Raw genomic sequence first — 21,935 nt, forward strand, 5'->3', positions numbered from 1 at the left:
CACGGCGAAGCAACCTCCCAAAAGTTCCCATCAGCCTCCACTCACCTGAAAATGTTGATCAGAATCACTGAGGATATCGAGTTTGCAAAGCACTTTGGGAGCCTTCAGGAATAGGGTGAACAATATGTTCATGTTAACTGACAACTTCCTCCTCTTTAATGCAACTTTGCACTGCTGTTCTTACTTTACACTGCTCTTCTTACACTTGGAAGTTATCTTCCAGCATACATGTAGCAATAAACCTAAGGAAATGTCCCCCACTTTCAAACTTATTACATCAACAACAACAAAAAAGAACCTAATACAAAGTAAGAAAAAAATAAACCTACCTATATGTCCAGAATAAAGCCAAGGCTTTATTTCATCGCCTGATGTTAACAAGGATGGATTTTGTTTGCTTCTAAGTCTCTAGAATCCTCTCTTTCCTCTAAAAAGGAGAAAATGTATATCATGGGCACCACCTAATGGACAGAACAAGGGTTTTTTCTTAATAATAACCTGAAATACAGGGGAAGATTCATATGAACCTTTCTTCATTCCCAGTCGTTTTTTATGACAATATTAAAACTTGACTCATTCTGCACAGGAAACTAAAATGTTATATATCTACCCCAGAAAGCATTACTTCTCTCAATCAAGCAGTTGCTTCAATGTCATCTTTTAGATGACTGTCACCTCTAAACCTTCCTGGCTACAAAGACTCCAAGTATCACAAAACTGTAACTTTTGCTGGGCTTCCCGCCCACCCCCCACTGCTTTCCTTATAGGGTGGAGTAGATGAGCTAATGGAGGACAACTTATTTTATTTGCAAGGGTGTTGAGTAACCTCATCTTCCATGGACTGCACTAAGAGCCTCAAGTACTCAACACCCTTGAAATTCAGGCCAAATAATAGGAAAATGTCAAAGGTCCAATATGAAAAATTATGTCTATCTAGGTTTTATTTCCTTGCATTGCATTGCATTGCAGTACCCTCTTACAGGGCCAAATACCAGACTGGGACTCCAGTATCCAAGGCACTGTGCAAACAGGGACGGTACTAGGACAAACAGCCTGCAATCTAAATAAGCAGGAGTAAGACTGAAAGTATTATTGCCCTCATCTTACAAATAGGAAAATGAGGTACAATGAGTTTAAGTGACTTGCCCAGGGTCACACACAAGGTTGTGACACCGAGAGATGGAACCTGAAGTACCAGTGTGCTGCCTTCACCCCAAGCACTTTTTCCTCCCTCGTCTTGTCTACATGGGCAAATTGGAAACTTATATCAGCCCTTAGGCTGAATACGGTGAAATCTGTGTCAGCACGTATGGTCGCTCCTACTTTGGTTTAAGAGGGACTTGCTTCCATTTAACTTAACCCTGTTCTCAATTTAACCTACACAGGATGCTTCTCTCTCATACTAAAATAACCAAGTGCACACCAGGGTTTGGACCTGATTAGCTAGATCGGTTTAAATTCAGACCTCAGATTATACTGGTGCAACTTTCCTGGCAAGACAAGTTCTCCACCTGATTAAAAGATATAGAGATCCTCTCTTTGGAAAAACGATTTAAAGCAATGCTTTAAGAAATGCCAAGAGCAAGGATTTACAACTAAGGCTAGTAAGGGGGACCCTTCTATGAGTTGTACCAGACAGGTTATTTAGATGTCTGCTGCAAAGGAAAAATGAAGTGTGCAAAGTGGCCACAGGACAATTCAATTCTGGAGAACGCTTGGCAGGTTAGTTTCAAAAGCAAAGCACAAGCCAATGAACTTTGCTGGCACAAGGCTCCAGGGCTGGATTCCCTTTTTTTTTTTTTGTTAGTCCTGTGCTTCATCAAAGTTTTAAGGAAAGTGGAGCGTGCCAGACCCAATGTCAAAAACGCAAGCAAAAGCATCAAGCGGGAGGGATATGCCTCGTGTAATGTGAACAAAAATCGGGAGAGAGCGCAGCAGGTTATTATGGCTCTTTGCAGATTTCAGTTGCAAGGCATCCACCTAAAGGAAATCCATCCATTTGTAAACACCTCTCTGCAGAAACCCAAAGAAAAAGAAACCTCAGCTGCATGGCAAGAGCTGGCAGGTAGAATGATCAAAAGGGAGGGAAACGATGGACGTTCTTGCCGCAAACTTAGACTGAGAGCCAGAATCTGCTGGCATAGACCCATGTAGCTACCCTGTGCCAGCAGCCAGTTTGCCAAATCCCCGTCGACATCAGTGGGAGCTTGGAACATATTAAAAAAACCCCACAGGTTATAGTCCTGGCGTAACCACTCCAGAGAGGGGCACCAACAAGCAGAACTACAAAAAGAAAAAGCACTGGTCACTTAAAGGTTCCCTAAAGGCACCCTAACCTTCATCCCTGCTTCAACACAGGGGGATGTTGCAAAGGAGATTTAGTCTCTAGATTTAGCAGTTAATACCAGTCCAAGCACCCTCAAAATGGGATTCAGTTGCAAGTAAACCTGCTTGGCGAGTGCCTACACAACTACCAAAAAAACCCAATGCACTGTTCTCCAGCCAGCAGATCTGAAGTCAGTTGTCACCTTCAAAAGCTCATGCTTCTGAACCAGTTAGTCTCCAAGGGCACCCAGAGATGGGATGAACCTCTGCTCCGATGCATGCTAATTAGCATGTGTCAGAGCACACTCAGTGATCAAGTCTGCTGGAGAGTGCTAATTATCGTGCGGCAGCAGCCTCTGCGTCACGTGTACTCAGCATTCCCACACTTCAAAATGGTGGTAGAGGTGCTTTAACTAAAGCTCATCAAATGCTGAGAGCCGCTCTAATTAAAGCGCTTCCCCCCCCCAACCCCAGAGCGTGTGTATAGAGGCCCTAAGGTGCCACCCTACATGACTTCAGATTAAGGCAGCTACCTCTGGCAAGGAGACAGAACAAAAGCTGGGCTGGCAGAAAACACAGCTGCAAAAGACTGGAACCAGCAACCGACCTGAAACAGCTGGGAAAAAAAAACAAAAAAAAAAACCCTTTCACGTTCACAGACCAGAGTTTACAGATTTCATTTAGCTCAATGGAAAGTCCTAATTAGTCACTCAGAGTGATTTAGCTGCTCATTTGGAAGCAAGGGGAGGGAGTAAACTGAATTGTTTGAAATTATCCCTAAAGGGCACTGTAAATTAAGTGTTAATGAGGGATCCTATGCAAAGGGCCACAGTAACTAAATAAAATAATCTAGGTGCTAAGTGATAACATTCATTTGCCTCTCAATAATTTAGCAAGTGTAGTTTTCAAACAAGAAACACTGGCAGAGGAAACCTCCGTCCCCACACCCTGCAAATGCTGAATGCCCTGAATCCCACTGACTTCAGTGGGAGTGGAAGGTACTGGGCGGGGGCTCAGTCCCCAACAGGATCAGGTCCATAAGGCAAAGGGAACATTCACAATATGAATGAAAATACACACTGGTGACTCCAGGCTCTTATTCCTCACCTGCAGCCAACACAAATATGTCATGTCCCATGTCACTAATGGGGCACTTGATTTACATAGGAGAAAAAACAAAAAGATCATTGCAAGCCTACAACAAATCTTCCAGAGGTTTTATTTCAGTGGGTTCCATTTATTTTCTCCTCAGGTGAATTTAGCAGCAGGTCACATCTATCATAGCATTGAGTTCATGCCCCTCTTTCTCAGTCAAATTCAATGCAAGGCTTTTTCAGATGTTTAAACAATAGAGTGGGAAATACCATTGTCCTGTGACGAGCATACACAACATGGACCAGACTCCGCACTCCTCACTGTGCTAAGGCTCTCAATAAGCCTGCTTATCATTTACCTCATTTGCACTGGTTTCCATTATTATAAGTGAGCACACAAGGCTTATTGCTTTTGGTGGATGCTTTGCCTCAGTTAAGACTGAAGGATTTGGCTTTTTGGTTTTAAAGGCTACACCTTTCTTTATTGCATCCTCTATTTGTCTTTTCTCTCGAAGTTCAGATATGTAAGAACTAGGACTATTCAGCAGCCTGTACTTGGAGTCTGAAGAGGCAGGTGTATTCAATGCTCAGGTGCAATTGTGTGCAGATGCAGACTGGACTCTGGGACTCCCGTGGGCATAACTGGGAAGCTTTTAAATTTTACAGTAAATATTCCCCTGGAGGAAGCTCAATGATTACAATCTCCTTAGCTTGCAGCTGTGCAAAGACTGGAAACCTGCCTAAAAGCTGCATCTGCATATCCACCTGTATCGACCACCAACGAAACCACGCACCACTGAACACTTTTGCTTCTTAAATAGGCTGGATTTCAAAAGATGTGCACAATTCAGGGTGAAATTGCATTGCGTTGCTTTGCTTTTTGTCTCAGTATGGAATGCAAGAGGACCCCTGCAAGAAAAAAAAATGGAGTCATTAGCTGAAAAAGAACCATCCTGCAGATCCTGGTTTTTCAAAGAAATGTGACTTGCAAATATTTTTTGCACAGATGCTATTTTACCAGTAGCTACGGAGACGTTTAATGAATCCAGTCCAGGATGCAAGGCTACTCCAGGGGGGATGGTCAGCATCTTGTGGCACAAGCTTCGCGTTCCCGGAGAAAGCCCACAGGCTTCATTCCCTGCAGAACAAAGATACTGGTCATTGATTCATGGACTCCTGGAGCCAACAAGGCAGGTTTCTGCAGCTCTGACACCCATTTCTCAATGAAACGGCTACCACTGCTTTCCTACACAAAACCTCAGTCCCACTCTTGCAAACACTCACATTAACAACCCCACTGACTCGAGCAGACCACCCAGAATTAAGAACAACTCCCAGAAGTCATCCAGAAAAACACATCAAGCCAAACTGCGTGGTTTTCTTTATTGGCTTTCCAGTTGTCCAAGGAGTTTGCGTGTGCATTAATACTCAGCACCTCTGCAGCACTTGCCATCAGAAGTTCATACCACTAATGCAAAGATCCATGGGATTCCTTCCCCACTGACCTTATCGATGTGCTGGAAAGCAAAATTGACTGGGTACATCCTACTGTCCATCACTTGAGGCTAGATACAGGACTTGACAAACCAACGGTCCAGCAGATCTTTTATCCCTATTGATAGTGACTGGTTCAGCCTTCCTAATACACAGTATTACCAGCCGGGTGCAACTAACACAGAGCTTAACCAGCGGCTTCAATCGATTAGTTGTTAAACCATCCAATAGCCCTGATATGTTTGTCCTGATACACTAGTGAAACAGAGTTGAAATCTATCCCCAGTCATTAGCAGTGGTTTGCTTTGCACTGTCACAAAGGAAAATGGAACAGGAGAGGCTTAAAACAACCCCACATGTACACAGAAAACACACATAATGCATGGATGGAGCAGCCCAGTACCATTTCGAACTCAAGATCAGCTTCATTACCCAAAGGCTTTTTCGAGTTCCACAGACATAACTGGAACATAGTAAATGCAATAAGACATGATCGATCCCTGGTCTGCATCTAACAGAACAGACCCATCGCAGAGGAAGCCAACTATTCTTGTAGACGGCCTCACCACGACTAGAGAGAGGAGCCACCTCTACTGGATTCTGACTTCACTACTCAGCTGTCATACATGCCGGAAATGTCAATTATGTGCAAACCTCCATCTCCATCAGCAGATGAGGTCATCAAATCGGTCCATCTAAGGTATAATCCCCAGTTACCTAATACACAAATATCTTACTTAGCATGTCACTGTCTCACAATACCCTTGCAAGGTATTTATCTACATTGCACGGGAGGAAACTGAACGAAGACCCTGTCTACAATCCAAAGAGTTGGCTGGTTTAATCTATACTGGCAACACCTCTTAGGTAGACACATTATATCAGAAGAGAGTTTTTGCCAATATTACATATACCAGATCATAGGAAAGTAGGGCTGGAACGGACCTCATGAGATCATCTGCCCCTGCTCAAGGCAGGATCATCTCCGACTAATCCATCCCAGCCAACTCAGTTCCACCAGTGAAGTAAGTTAATGAATATAGGCAACAGCACTTTTCTGCTGGCATAAGTGCACCTACAACAGGTTTTCTGCCGATACACAAATACTATGGGTGGGGGGGGAAATTCGTGTACCTATGCAACACTACTGTACTAGCAAAAGTTTGCTCCCCCTTTCTTACGACTTAGCTTCCAGCTCTTACAAAGGTTGTTATGGCCTCAGCTACTTAAAATAATTAGGATCCATAAATTCAGGCCAAAAAGACTTCTAGATAGAGAGTGACATGTGGGAGGGGGTGTTGACTGAATCAGGTAAAATCCTAATTTATACTGGTACAGGGAACATTCACCACTGCCCCTTCTTTGCTTTCCATCTCAGGTTGTCTCCTAATGATAATGCAGCTGAAATGTAACTGTAGGATCCCCTGCACTACAAGCCACTAGTGTCACATTTTTCAGGGATGGGCCAGATTTCTCCTAGGGTTGCTAATGGTGGGGGTAGAACCTTTCCTCTCACCACACTAGCCAAGACACCATGGACCATCTACTCCGGCATCCTGCCTCCAATGACAACACCTGATGCTTCAGATGAAGGTACCAGAAACCTTTTAATACCAAGGGTTAGAAGCTGAAAAATGAGGTTTACCCTCTCTTCCAGAAGTAATGTTGTCATTGACAATTGTGGATCTGGATCGTTCCAGTGCAACCAAACGAAGACAAAAAGATGATGGGTGTTTGGTGGCTGGCATGGCATAAGCATCTTAATAAAATCAACACCAATAAAGGTATGAATGGGCTCCCTTATTCAGTGTCAGCTTTCAGCCAAGAGAAGGAAAGGGTATGGAAAGCAAATTACCCTCTTGCTCACACCGCTAGAACAAGGCAGGATGCTCATCTAGTCCCTACCCATAAAAGCCCTTCAGTCTTTAGGGCACTCAGCCCATCCCTGCAGGCACAGACCTTGCACACGGACAGCATGGAGAAGCACTGTGCCAACCATGCCCTTTGGCAAGCAGCGAGGCTGACGAGGATGCTGGGCAGACAGATTCAAACTGATGACACTTTTCGTGTTACAAGAATCCGTACTGACAGGAAGCTCAGTCCTGTGCTAATTTATTTCCACTCTTCCCTATTGCTGCCACAGGTATACAACAGCTACATATTTAGATCCAGGATACTTCTTCAAACAACCCCAGTAGCACACTACTCTATAATGCTCAATTTTCTTTCCCAGGAAGAGTTAGTGCTCAGCAGAGAGTTGAAATCATTACAGTAGTAAGGTTTGGGACCTCTTCGCAAGCTTCTACCAATCAGCCTCCAATCTCCCCTGACAAAAGAATATTTGGACTTTTTCCTGGAGAAATCTCTCATAATTCAAGGTAATGACACTACTGTCACTCTCTCCCCCTTCCTTCCCCTTGCTGTTGTCGTTGTTTCTGGTGCGTATTTCTTCATGGCCCATCATCTGTGTTGCCAGCCTTTCTATTCCCTCTGTAATATAGCACCACACATCTTGTCGAGATGCCAGATCTCCTGTGTCGTCCTGTCAGTATTTCCAGGAGTTCAATAAACATTTTAATTAAAGAAACGTCTTCAGAGCCAAGTAAATGATAGCACTGTGCCGGATTACAGCCCCTCCATGGCCAATCATCAGCATGACATTACCTTTCCACATAATGGTTTGAACCACCTTCGCTGTCTGCTGGCATGGTGCAGATGGGCTTCCGCATGACTCGAGAAGGCTTTCCACAAAGGCCGGCACAAAACAGCATGAAGCCCACCTGCTTGTTTACACTGTGCTAATGACCACCTCCCTCACAAATTTCATTTGGCTCCCACCTGAGCCCCTTAAACATTTAAGGATGTATCCAGCTAAACAAGCAGCTTCCTTTCCCTTTACTACAAGGGGTCAGTCCACATCAGGATCAAGACCCTATTTCCATCGCTACCTCTCCGACTGCTTCCATTCACTGAGCAAACAGGAATTTTGGCTTTTCGGGGTGGTCAACCGAGTATTTTTGCCAAGCTAAATTTCATTGTTTTAGTGAAACAGTTCTTTGCACTATCAAATGCCCTGTTGCTCTCATATCTCACTCATCACTAGGCACAACACAATCAGCAAAGGGCCAGCAACTTTCCACATAGCAAGCATCCCTTTGTCACAGTCACATTGCAGGCACCTCAGCTCTGACCAGTGCTTTTATGATACTGAGGTCTCCTGGGTTACTGAATTAGTCCATTGTTGTCACGGAAAACCAGATCATATCATTTATAAACTTACTAAACTCCATCTTAAAACTAGTTAGGTGTTTTGCTCCCACTGCTCCTCTTGGAAAGCAGTTACAGATGCTCACTTCTCAATAGTTAGAGGCCGCCTTCTAATCTCCAGACTAAATTTATTCCCGGCCTGTTTATATTCACTTATTCTATTATTTGGGGCCTAGCTTCTTCCCAAACTGAAGGCCCTAAGGAAGAGTTCATGTAAGGAAGACAACCCAGATGCATCAACTTCATATGGACACTAGTTCAAATAGTAAGTCTCCACGTCATTCACTCAGTTACACACCTTTACCCCAATATAAGTTCTGCAAAGTGAAGTACCTAGGACTAAAACTGTGGGTTTTGCCCATTGGAAGTCTAAGCAGTCGATGACAGGGATATTTCCTTCAACCTCAGATTTGCTGACAGTTCCTACGACTTCCCAGCCTGCGTCAATTTTAGCCTTAAAAAGAAAGAAGGGGGGGTTGGAATATTTGTGAACACCACTTTTTTCCAAACTCAAGACAAATACACATACATGTGCCCATGGCAGTTATTAAATTTTGCAACAAACATGCAGCTGACTTGCTTCCTGTCTGTTAGCTCAACATGTGCTGGATGTTTTATGCTGAAAAGTTGGGTCCAGCTATCCCCTGAAAACCCTCCAAGCAATCATTCAGATATTCTGGCCAAAGAAGTACTTTTGCTGGTAGCAATTACTCTAGTCCCACCAGCAAAATAAACAGACCAGCAAAAAAACAAAACAAAACACGTTTTTCCAGCATAGCTGCATCTACCCCAAAGCTTTTGCCAACGGAGTGATGTCAGGAAAATGTTATGCCGCTACCTGCCAGAGGGATGCTGGCCACACTCTTATGGGTAAATTAGCTTTAAGCCTCAGCCAGAATTTTTAAACCGGGGTCCCTTAAATAACTAACCTGATTTCCAAAAGTGCTGAGCACACACAGTTCCCCATGACCTCATCTCACTAGCAGGCCCTCACTCTTATTGAATGGTAACTTAGGAGATGAGCAGCCACAGTTTATTTTACAAAGGCTCAGCCTTAATTATCAGGCTGGGGTCCCTTACTGGACAATCTACTTTAGTGATAATCAAGCTGCTGCTCCTTGCCAGCCCCATTTCCTGTGAAATCTGCCATTTTTACACTGCACTACATCAAATTTACGCCCATGTGATGCCACAGGTTAGGCTGGCCAATTTGGGTCCAATTAAATGGACTGCAACAATGGCCCTGAATGTTAATAATTTGAGCTTTATAGTAACAAAGTGATTCTTCCAGGTGTTTCAATTAAATATCAATATCTTTTATGGGCTTTTTATTTCATCATCATCCAGACTGCTGACTGCCACAGACCTAGGGTGCAGCTGGACGTGGTTTCTGGTGCTGCACGGGAAGAAAGGGAGCCAGATATCTTGGCAGTCCTCTTGTGCTTTAGACGAAATGCAGAAACGTGTGTAACCCCCCCCTCAGATTTTGCTGTTACAAACTCCAAAATTCATTAAACAGCACACGACTGTGAGTGAAAAGTAAGAATAGCAGTGAGGGCATGAGACACTTACCTTTTCTGTGCCTCAGTTTCTCCATCAATAAAACATGGGTAATAACAGCACAGCCCCATCTCACAGAGCTACAGCAGGATTAATACATTTCAGACTGTGAAACACATAGCTGCTACCCAGATTGAAGGAATCAGATAAAAATGAGGAACTTCTTTATTCTTATTTCCCCTCTATAGTGTTATTCATTTTATTACAGGGCTCAAATCTCCAGGTTCATCTTGGAGCTGCTCGCTCCCCAAGACACATAAATACACAGCCTTTCAAATCCAGCCAGTGCTTCTGTTTCTGCTCGTTTTAAATGCTGCACAATACTGCCATCATGCGACCAGACCCTGGGAAGCAGCTTTTCCTTGGTAGGGGCACCATGCACAAACACAATACAGGCCCCACCACTTTCAAAGGCACTTCTGTGACTTGGGAGAGCCTACATGACAAGTCTGAAAATGGGACCTGGGCTCTTAAGTGACTTAGACACTTTTACTAACCCACAGCTGTACTGAATCTATTCACTTGGCAAATGTGAGAGCGAGATTTTTAATTGGGCCATGTGTTCCTAAGTACCTTAAGAGCTTCTGATATTCTTTTAGCTCTTTTAGGGATGGAGATGCTTAATTTGAAAGTATCAGCTCAGGAACTAAGGAAGCAAGTGTCTTTGTATCATTTTATAAACACATACCTATATTAAGAGCTTGATACTGCTGTCATCAGCTGATATACAGCACAGTGTATCCTATATAATGCACCATATATATGCGAGACAGAGAGAATACCCAGCCACTATTCATGCCTTTGAAAATCTCTCCCTCCAAGATTAAAGGTATCTCTGTGTAACAGCTTTCAACTGTGCATCATATACTTTGCAACAGCAGTTTTCTGTGCTAACACAGCACACAAACAGCCTGGGCACACTGCCTGGAAGGTCCTGCAACTTGCAAAGTTGGAAGAGCACTAGCAACATAAAAGCAAACTTTTACAGTCTCCTTGAAGTGTCACCTCTGACTGCTGCCTGTTTAAAGTCTGCTTCCACTCACTTTTCCACCACTTATGCAGCTAGGGCTGGACTGGCTGTCCTCACATGCCCTACTGCCCTCTGCAGTGTTTGTACACTCAGCATGTTTCAAAAAAACAGATTTTATTACCCTGTTTTTAGAAAACAATTCAGTAAAGCAAACACCACAAACCGATAACAAGAGAGGAGAAAAAAAGCAGATCTGCTGACATCAGGTTTTTGGACCAGCACCATTTTCAGTCCATGTTCAGAATTACTTGATCCTGCAGAAGGTGGGATACTAGCCCAATTGCAGGAAGTGAGAAACAGCAGAATCAATAGCCTAAAGTTTATTTCATGTTTTAAAACTTCCTAACAGTTATAAGCACTTGTTATTTCTTATTCCTATAACTGCAATTTTTATTATTATTACAATAGTGTCTGCAGTCCCAAACCAGGTCCTTCAGACGAAGGATGAGAAAGAGTCCCTGTCTGGATGAATCTCCATTATACATAGACAAAATAGACTAGGTGAAGGGAAAGCAGTATGTTATTTTAGAGTTGGGGACCTGAAATGCAGACATTCAGCAGCTTGCTTAGGCCAATGACCAGACTCACAGAAAAAAGGGTCCTGGCACCACCACTGCAGATGCTCAACAAATAGGCGAGAGAAAGTGTGCACTTCAGAAATGATAGGGTGTCAGCGGTCTTTTCTGTACCCATCATCTGCTTAGATGCTGAGATTCAAACTTTCTAACACTTGTATCCTTTCCACTAAAGTGAATATTCAAAATAAATACATAAATAAATCCAGGAAATCTGGTTTCTTCTACCTTCAGGAATCTCGGAATATCATCCGTGCTGTAAACTTCCAAAATCTCCATAGCTCCAGCGCTGGCTTTGCTCACTACTGGTGTCAGGGGGCAGCTACAAGTAGAAAAGCCAAAAGTTCCCAGTTAACACAAAGCACATTGAAAATCCTGGGGGAGGGGGGAAAAGGGCTTTGTCACCTCATTCTTTGCCCTCTGAGATGCACTTAAGATCAGTTTTCTACTCACTACTATATAGATGCATACGCCTATAGGAAATGGGAGGTTCTCAACCCAGGGAGGAGGTAGCAAGAGGTGTTTTGAGCACAAGTGAAAAACTAAAGATGGTAAAACAAAGAAAGAGGCCAAAAAAAGCACCGGTGGCTGTGGCTGGGTTTGTCTCAAGATATATGGCAGGTAGCTATTGCAACCACTGGCCCACCCAAAGAGGAGGATGAGTGCTATTAGAAAATGACTTAAACCCCAGACTTGTGTCCCCAAGACTCTCCTGCCACACACCTCTATCGCTCAGGTTAATCCCCAATTCACCTTTACGAAGCAACTCAGAAGAGAGATGATAGGGGAAAGCAAGCCCCTCTTAAACACCTCTCCCACAGTTCATCAGCCTCACAACACCATCCTCCTCTGAACACCCACCTCTGCCATAATGCCAACTAAACAAAAAGCACAGTAGGGCTATGGAAATGCTGGGATTATTACCCTGCTCGCTTGCTATTCCCAGCAATCAGTCGGCATCCATCTGTACCCGCTTATATTTGACGACAAGTTCTCCAGGTCAGGGACCATCAATCCACTACAGGCACATGCAACGCCTGGACACACTGGCATCCTGCTTCCAGTCCCTAAACAAATAGTGGTCCTACCTCTCCAGAACCTCTCACCAAGAAGTAACATAAAATAAAATAAAATAAAATAAAATAAAATAAAAGCAACCCTATGCTGAGGAATAGTCACTCAATGGGCATGACCCTGCCAAGCAGAGCACCCTGGGGCAAGGCTGCAGTTGTCTGTGGAGTGAGTACGGCCACCCTCTTTCACGTTTGAACCTCAGCCGAATCTAGAGGCAAGGCGATCAGAACAAACACACGCTGGAAGGTGGAAAAACACAGCAGAAAAGAATTCAGAGCTGTGCTTCCCTTCAGCACCTGAGCCTTTTGAGTCACATTATACATTCCACTTACGAGCTATAAACACCTAGCAACCTCTGTATGTGCACAACACAAAGCCAAGCTTTTCACAATGATGCAGGCTTTAGCTCCTTCCATCCCAAGACAACCCATCTGCCAGCCTTAGGATTTTATACTGTTCATCATCACGGTGTGCGAGTGTCTTCCACACAAAATAAATAACAATGGTGAGATCCAGGGTGGGTTGCATGGAGTCTGGCTATTTGATTCTCCGTGAAGTTGTTTGGGATAAAAAGGAGCTATAGACGTGCACCAGACATTAATGCTGCCTGGGAACCACCGGTAATATGCAAAGGAAACCCTGCTACAAAAACAAAGCACAGCATTTACCTGTTGCTTCTGCTCATCACCACTTGGTCAACCCCTAAATAGTAAGCGGAGCGGAGCACTGCGCCCAGATTCATGGGATCTTGTATCTGCTCCAACACCAGCCAAATCTGCTGTGGATCCTGACAGGCAGGAACCTCAGTCTCCTCCACACTTTTGACACAGAGGGGAGAAGCCTCTAAGCAAACTCCCTGGTGCACCCTATCTTCACAAAGGGTATCCAGCACCTCTCTCCTGACATAGTGCACAGATGCCCCATGGGCCTTAGCTTGCTGGACAAACTCTTGCATTACAGGCCGCAGACCGCTGCTGCTCAACTTTACAAATAACTGAAAAAAGTTCCTCTTGGCCTGCGAGAAGGCTATGGAGCAGGGCCCAATCCCAAACAAGACCTCAGACCCTTTTGTTCTTTTAAGGGATGAAGACTTTTGCACTGGCCGTCTCCACATTTTTGAAAAATCATCTTCTCTCAAGTTTCTAAATTCCTCTCTAGATGATGCAACCAGCCCAGGGCTCTTCTTCTTGTACTTCCACCCTGGCTGCCGACTGTCCTTTGGGGTTTTGCAGCTTTGGGGAGGTGGCGGTGACTCAGGGTTGACCTGAGCAGCATCGCTGAGTCCGGATGTTTGAGTCTGATGGCTGTCAAGCTGCTGCCAGTTTCCCTCAACCCTTCCCTGACCAGGCGGCCCAAATTGTGCTGGCAGATGCTTCTGCTTGCTTGAAAAACATCTAGCTGTCCAAAAAAACCCACTGCAACTACAAGCAGACAAAAGTCGCCTCTCTTTCCAGATGCTGAACTTAAATGCTTGCATTGCTTCCACTGCAAAGGCCATTCCAGCCAAAGAAGTCACTGAAGCAACAGATGCACACACAGAGCTCAGATGGGCTGCATATTTGATGTCCCAGACATGCAAAAAAAACCCTGCGGAGAGACAAAAACAGGACTCAATTTTCAGAATATAACTGCTTAATAAAATCAGTGAAATAACATATGGTGCAGAAATCTTGTTGCAGAAAGAGAATGAATTTGTAGACATTAACATGAAAAAGTTCAGCTATGGGTGCAGTTTGGCTATGGTTTAAACCCACTGCCTCCTGTCCTGCTCTCTGTGCCGGACAAAACGTGCCTCCCTCTTCCTTAAGCGGCCTTTCACATTTTTGAAAACGGCTACTTTGTCGCTCCTTTATTTCCACTTCCCCTAATCAGACACATCCAAGTCCTTCACACTTTCCTCCTACAGTTTGCATTCCAGACCTGCCTTCATCGGTCTCTTGCCTCTAAATCCTCTCCGTTTTTTCTAGCTCCCCTCCTTGCAAAGCCACCGCGGGACTGACTCACCCCGGGTCTGTGATCCCCCCCACCCCGAGCCTCCAGATTCCCTCTGGCACTGCCATCGACCAGCGACTGTCTCCAGTTTGCACGCGGCTTCCCATGCAATGCCCGCTCGTGCCCACTTCCCCGCCAGCGTCCACATAACGCCTGACTGCGCCCCGTGAAACCTCAGCACTGGTTCGTGCAGGTTTCCCCCTCCGAAGGCACAGCAAAATAAGGGGTTGAGCGGTGAGCCGCATTCGAGTCCCACAGACTCGGCATACCAGCCTCTCTGAGGGCCGGGATGGAGGCTGGCCACTGGGATGCCCAGACGCTGGGAGCTCCCACCTCAGCCCTTGGCACAGCGAGGGGCTGGGGGAGGGCAATGCCCCCTTTGTGGGGCTGCTCCCCCACAGGCCTGGGCTCACCCCTGGAGGGGGCAGGGAGCCGCCCATGAGGGGGGCTCCCTCCCTCCAGCCCCCGGCAGCAGCCTCCCCTGGCTGAGCCCCTCTGTGGGGGGAGGATGCGGAGGCCTCACAACCGAGGCTGCCCGGGGAGGCGGGCAGGGAGCACGGCTCCCTCCCGCCGCTGCTGCAGCCCCTACCTGGCAACCACGTGGCCGCGCTCCGCTTCCGGGTGCCGCTGCTCGGCCCTCGGGCGCCACCTGGGGGCCGGCGGCCGCCACCGGGGGGCGCGGGCGGAGCACGTGCATCGCCCCCGACTTGGGCCCGGGGGTGTTGGTGGCTGTGTGCGCCAGGCTGCAATGCCAAGACCCCATTTTGCACTGATTTTCCTCTATATTCACAAAATTATAATGCCAGGGTCACATGTCTCACTGATTTTCCTCTAGAGTTACAAGGTTACAACGCCAGGATCTGACCTGACATTCCACATTCAACACACGCTACATGTCTGGGTCCAGAAAATTATACAGAAATAGATGCAGGTGGTATTTGCTTGGACAAAGCTACATATTAAAAGGGATCCAATTTTAGATGGGTTTTTTTGGGGGGTTTTTTGGCCTGTAACAAACAGGGCTAATAGCTGGAGAGCTAAATTTAAGAAATACTAAATCATTACACTGAAGTTTTGTCTTTTGTTGTGGTACATTGGTGCGTCTATTGTGCTACACTGCAAGAGTTAAAAAAACCCCCCAAAGAATATATTTAGCTAGACAAAGTCAACAGGTACAGGTGCCCGCAGGAGGTAGCTCAGCTCCTGGGGGAGGGAGGCGGGAGGGTGCAGCCTAGCCAAGCCATGGGCTACATGAGGACTGTGCATGCCTTGCAGCACCCCCAGCACTGTGCATGCCCCGGGGATGCCCTGAGTCTCGCACCCTGGCTGTGGCAAGTGCCTTGGGAAGACAGCACCCTCCTGTGAAGATCACCACCTTCACCTGTGGGAGCCATCACAGCCCCTGCCCTGGGTGCCCTGGTGTGGGCGATCGCACTGATGCAGGGAGACGACGGGACCTCACGGGGAGAGGGCCCAAGCGGGCACAAAGCCTGGTGCTGAAGTAGCGTCTGCCTTCCCTCCAATGGGGACAGCATCCCCATATCTCCCACACCCCAGTCTGGGGTTTTCTCCCAAGAACTGCCATCCAACCCACCTGGCTCCTAGAGGACTTTTAGAAAGAAAACACTGGAGTACGGAGACGGCGCACCTATGGGGTTCCTCTACCTGGGGTATGAGCTCATCTTGTACAGATCCAAGTAGCCGTCTTAGTTATTGAGTGCATTGGTTTGTAATAAAGTAGTGCTTGGAGACCCCCAGCTAAATCGCAGTTCTGTTGCACTAGGTTTGGTACAGGTCCACGACCATCCCTGCCCCAAGCAGCCTATGTTTAAATGGACAAGGGGGCACAGAGATATAGGAAGAAAAAGGGTTTCAAGTAGCTCAGCTCAGAGCAGAACTTTGGTCTCCCAAATCCTGCATCCTGCGTCCTAATGCACTCACTTTACTAGCGTTTGCTTGGCAACAGCAACCACTTGGTTTTTCCCCAAGAAGTCCCCCATTTCTGCAAGAATCCCCAAAGACGGAAGCCCAAGTCTTGCCATTCCTTGTGTCATAACTTGCTCTTATTGTCAGAGAACCCCTGGCCATGTGGCAGAGACGTAAGGATGCTTTATTTCTTGGCCGCCAGCAGAGAGCGCATGGCATCTACTGAAAAGGCCAGAAACAGCCTGGTGAACAGAGACAAAATAAGGCTGACACACTGCAAACAAGCAATAAGGAACCACATTCATCTGCAGAAGCCAAAGGAGGTACGTACACCTGGACTGAAGCTGGCTCAGTCTGTCAACAAGAAAATGCACAGGTTTAAAAGTGCTCCTCTTGTACTGACCTGATGGCCTGATGAAGGGTGTTTGTGCCCTAAAGCTTGCAATTAAAGAGGGGTTTTTTTGCAAAAATCTTGTTGGCCTAATAAAAGATATCATCTCTACTGTGAGCCCTGATTGCTCATTGCCCCTAACGCACCAGGTTGCAAGGGTTTAACAAACCCAGCTGGATGTGACAGGTGGGTAGAAGGACCCCAGAGGACCGACTAGGGTTGCCACTTCTCAGAGCTCAATGCCTGCCATATAGACACATCAGGACAGCCTAGTACAAATTATTGTGTTGCATGACCCATCATGTCCAGACATACTGACTGTGGAGTGACATACTGATCCAACAGTGTGACATGGACCTTGTCTGCTCCAGAAAGTTGTGGTGCCTTCGCTGTACCTGTATAATTTTACGCACCCCCCCCCCCAATGTAGATGCAGTTATACCAGTATCAAAGGTGCTCCATGGAAATGTCATACAAAAAGGGGCGTATCTACAGCAATGTAATATAATTAGACCTCATAACACTGTACCTGTGTTAGTGAAAAAAAAATCCTCCTATTATATGACATAGATCAGTGCAAGCTGCAAGTGCGGGCAGGATCATAGCATTATTTGGGTCACAGAACTGTGCTATGATATGTAAATGAATTACATATAGTGCTACAAAGCTGCTGACCTGGAAAAAAACCTTAGCTGTCCCACAAAAACTATGATAGCTGTGTGCCTGCAACCTGCTACCCTGCTGGTTTGCTTTCTCCGGGTGCTGAAAATGCCGCAAACCCTGCTAAGGCAGACAGGCCAAAGGGGCATGTGCAGATGCTCTGCTACCAACTGGCAAAACCCATTGCTCAGGATACCGCTTCAACACTAATTCACTGTCTTTCCATCCACAGCTCAGGTGCAGTCTTGGAAGAGTGAGGCTAGAAGAAGGGAGATCACGTCATCCAATTACAGAGGTGAAGCACCACTCCCAAGAGCACAAAATGCATCTTTCACAGAGCCCAAAGCCAAATCCAAGTCCTGCGTTTCATCCATTAGATGAGAGAACAGTGAATATTTCAGGCTAGTTTTCAGGCCCATCACCTAGCTGCTCTCCCCTTTAGTCTCCAGACAACCATTTGAAAAAAGGCTGATGTTGAAGAAATGCAGCCCCAGGACAATGAGTTGAGGGAGCCCAGGGACAGGCCAGGGCCTTTGCTCTAGATTTCTCTTTTTAATAAGTCTCCATAATTAATAATGGTCTCATTAAAACGTTCTCACAGGAGCAGACAGCCTGCCAGAAGCACAGGGGCTCCAAAAACCTTTGCCTTCTAACGAGCGCCCCCCAAGGCATGTTGCTTAAATATTACAAGCAGGCACAGAAGTGAGTCTCCTCCTCTGAGTCTCTGGAGATGAAAAGATCTTGTGCATGAGCACTGCATCAGAGCAGTGTGTGAGGAAGCAGGGTAAGGAGCCTATGAAAGGAGCTACCTGGTCAACAGCTACTTGGCCATATTCTCCCCCCTTCGCTGGCTTTGCTGCAGAGCACAGAAGCGCAGTCAAGGTGTGTTACTCATCCAGCCCCTGGGCTGCCCTGGCAGCGCCGAGCTCCCCATGCAACACTCCTGAGCCTCAGTGGACTGAAGCTGATCTGTTCAGCTTCCTTGTCCCATTTGATTTGTTTGGGTGTTTGGTGCCATCAGGGTGGAAGCTGCTTACAGGAGGGTTATATATTATATAATGGGAAAGAAATCTCCCATGATTTGTTGTCCCAATGCTTCTGCTTACACGTGTCTCACAGTCCTCTGAGTTGTGGCAGCTCGTAGTGCAAGTCATTTCTCCGTGGCGTCTTGATGCTGGGGAGAGCCCTAAGGCCTTGCAGTCCTCTAGCTAGCTACATACCAGGTATAGCATGGGCGGGAAGCCACCCCTCTGTAAGCCAACTTATCTAGCTGACATGAAGCTTAATAAGAAGTTTCTGAAGATGTGCAGACAAGCAACGTGATCTAGAGGAACGCGTGCAGATGTGGAGGTGGGGGACTCCCATGCTCTAATTTTGGTCCTTGCCAGTGACTAACTAGATGGATATGGCTATCGTTTCAGACCTTTCTGTAACCACCTGAAAACTAGAGGTGATGCTGCTTCCCTCCCCAGAGCATGGGGGAGCAGTCATGCCCCCGTCTACAGCACTTCCGACAAAGAAAGGGCCACCGGCTCCTATTCCTTGTAATAATGCACTCATGCAAAAAGGCAGAAGTCCTTTAGTTACCTGGGTGGGCAGGGGTGGCAGCGGTGTGGCTGATGCAAGTGCACAGACTTCATCCTGCAACCTCTGTTTCAGTTCAAGGCTTTCAGATATTTTCCAGCAATGGGCGCGATCAGAAGGTATGGAAATGCAGGCAACATGGGCAGTTACAGGAGGATTTCATATACAGGTAACTTGAAAGCTTTTATACAGACCGGGCTCCAACTTGGTCTCGCTTGCTCACAAGGGGCCACAGTCCTGTTTGAACCCCTAGCACACCAACATATGATGAAAACATTGCATTGCAAGTGAATGTATTACTAGGGCCAGCCTAAAAAGGGCGGAAAAGAGAGACTAACATTTGTGAAGGCAGATTTTTATTTTCTGCATCCTCACCACCAACCACATCTTGGCACCTACTTCTTTAAACCCTGCAGAGGATCAGCAGAGCAGGCTTGAATGACAGACAGCACAATGCCGTACAAGAGCGTGCCTCTGATATGTTATGCCCACAACTGAGAAGCAGCATAAATGCCACGTGGTAGTTTGGGATTGTGATTGAACTAAAGGCATTGCAAAAAGAAAGCAAGGAGGACATGCGCGCGATCTGCACTGAAATGGCATATTAGGCTGAAGATATGCAGGTAGAATTTGAACCGTGCCAGTCAGCTCTTCTGAAAAAAATATAATAATTGAGGATGGCAAACACTTTTCCCCTTACAGGCCATTTCAGCTGTGACACCGACCTTTAGAGCTCTCAACAATAAATCAGATATAGTCTTCATTGTCCTCCCCCAGCTCGATCAAACAGTGAAGCAGCTGCAATGGGGGTAAGACATTGCCTGCCGAATAATGAAGTTTAATGTGACAGCATCCTCTTTGCCTATATGAAACTATGAGCCTTATCATGCATTCAGACCCATCGAAACCAATGGTAGCAGTGCCATCGATTCCAATGCACGGCAAGGCAATGCTCTGTGCTTGCCATCTCCTGTCTGCTGATGTACAATATACTCATCACGGTAGCACCCGGGCTGAGGTTGGATCCAGATAGCCATCCTTACCCTTAATGTATCCCTTTTGGCACTGACAAGGCCTAAGCCAAAGGCAAGATTTATTGCCACACACCCTCCCTTACAACTGCCACTGATAAATACTATCCCCACTTAATCCTGCTCCTAAAGCTCTTGGGGGCTCCTAATTCACTGTGATCTTTCCAAGGCAGCTTTGTTTTTAGGACCCCTTTTAGCATGAGTAGGACGAACACTGCATCCCAGCTTCCTCTGGTCTGCTTCCCAAAAACACAAAGCCTTTTTCAAAACCAGAGCTTCTGCTTTGCCTGCCACCATTAAAAGGACATGCAGTCTTTCCCCTGATTGGGTTTGACAGGGTGAACTTGGGACCTTCTGGAGGCCTGCTTACTGCTCTTCATTAGGGGGGATGGCCCTTTGTTTAGATCCAAATGCGTCTTGGCCCCAGTGCCTCTCGCTCTCACCAGCCTCCAGTCCCAACGTTTCCAACAAAGGGTTAGGAAGCTGCTATCACAATGTTGGGACAGCTGAAAATGGGACAGGCTGTGATAGCCAAGGCCTGTGTACACCCTCTGCCTAGCAGTGGGAAAACTCTCCCCTGTCCCATTACCTTCAGCAAAGTGAAATGAAAACCAGGACACAATACTGACTCACTGCTGAGCAGTCAAGCAAAAAGCGACAACTTACGGAGTAACGACTGGAACATGATCATTGGAGTCAGCACAAAATCTTGGAGGAGCTGAAAAGAACAAACCCAGGCAGACAATGACCTTTCAAGCACTGGGGGAAGCAGCCAGATCTGGCACAGAGCAGCGCTTGTCTTCGTGGGCAAGGTTACAAGTAATGTCAAAGCAGCAGACAGGCTGCTGTACTCGCCAGCGGGCTCCAAGGAGATGCCAAGGTGGTTGAGCACACAGAAATGGTACACGGCAGCGTAAATGGCAGCTACATGCAGTTCCCTCTCTTCACTGCCCCTCTCTGCAGCATTAGGAGGCATGGGAAGGGCACGGCTGCACAGTGGTTACAACACTAGGGACACAGCCAGGTTGATGAAGCTACTGAAACCCAGGATTCAGGGCTCAATGTAGCTGTTTTCCACCTGCATCAACCAGCTACGCCGGCAGATGCTGAGATTGGATGGTGCCATTAAAATGCAGCTGCGCCCAGAGGGTGCTGAGGAGCCAAATCAGCTCCATGCACACGCAGGCTTGTTAGTCTCATTTCTAGACACTCATGTGAGGCAGCCCCTCTGCTTGCGAGTGCCTAAGAACTATATGGCTATTTGCAGCTTGAGATGGAAGATATAGCAACTGCACCCAGTGGGCAATCTCTTGCACCCACCCAGAGCCCCGGGGAGGCTGGGGTAGAGGGTGGCACTGCCTGCAAGGAGTGGAGCCTTGGAAAGGATCTTTGGGTAGGCCACTGGTTTCTAATTCTGCTCTTAAACAGATCATTTCCAACCTCCCCTTCTCAAATCCGACAAAACAGCAGGCAAAAAAAAAAAAACCCACAGGGAACTCAGAAACCTCTCATCCTGCCAGGTGGCGCATTCCCTACCTGAGACCCAAGCAGTACTTGAAATATTCAAAAGAAAGTGTTGTTTGAACTTTAGTTACCCAAGGGAGATGCCAGATTTATTTGTGACCCCATTCAAAAAGGCTCTGTGTGCTGAGACAGGCTGTAAAAATGCAGCGGACAGTGGAGCCTGTCCAAATATCAGCTCATCAGCTTGAAATGCAAATGCAGAGCGCAATCCTGGCCTGCTTGCAATGGTACTGCTGGAGAATTGCAGCATATCATGGGGGCTTTTTTTAAAGATAACTGATAGAAAGAAGTATGTCCTGAATTAGCCAAGTTTGTTTTCAGGGGCAGATTAGCTGCGACCCTGCACCTTTTCCCCAGTGCAAAATTGCTATTGTTCAAACCAGGTTAACACTTTGCAGCCATCTGACA

General features: G+C 46.5%; 1 protein-coding gene across 1 annotated transcript; it reads right to left on the bottom strand.

Moving 5' to 3' along the window:
* Nucleotides 1-3,527: 3,527 nt before the first annotated feature.
* On the bottom strand, nt 3,528-16,411 carry MRM1 (mitochondrial rRNA methyltransferase 1). The gene is made up of 7 exons (XM_090025072.1): nt 16,353-16,411; nt 15,001-15,191; nt 13,088-14,006; nt 11,574-11,667; nt 8,514-8,634; nt 4,438-4,557; nt 3,528-4,328 (listed from the first exon to the last, which is right to left on the bottom strand). The coding sequence occupies exons 1-7, from the start codon at nt 16,409-16,411 to the stop codon at nt 4,267-4,269; spliced, it is 1,566 nt and encodes a 521-aa protein (XP_089881198.1). The 3' UTR covers nt 3,528-4,266.
* Nucleotides 16,412-21,935: the final 5,524 nt, after the last annotated feature.

Source organism: Crocodylus siamensis, chromosome 13 (genome assembly GCF_052110815.1).
Source record: "Crocodylus siamensis isolate JL-2025a chromosome 13, ASM5211081v1, whole genome shotgun sequence".
In the NCBI taxonomy this organism is placed as follows: Eukaryota; Metazoa; Chordata; order Crocodylia; family Crocodylidae; genus Crocodylus; species Crocodylus siamensis.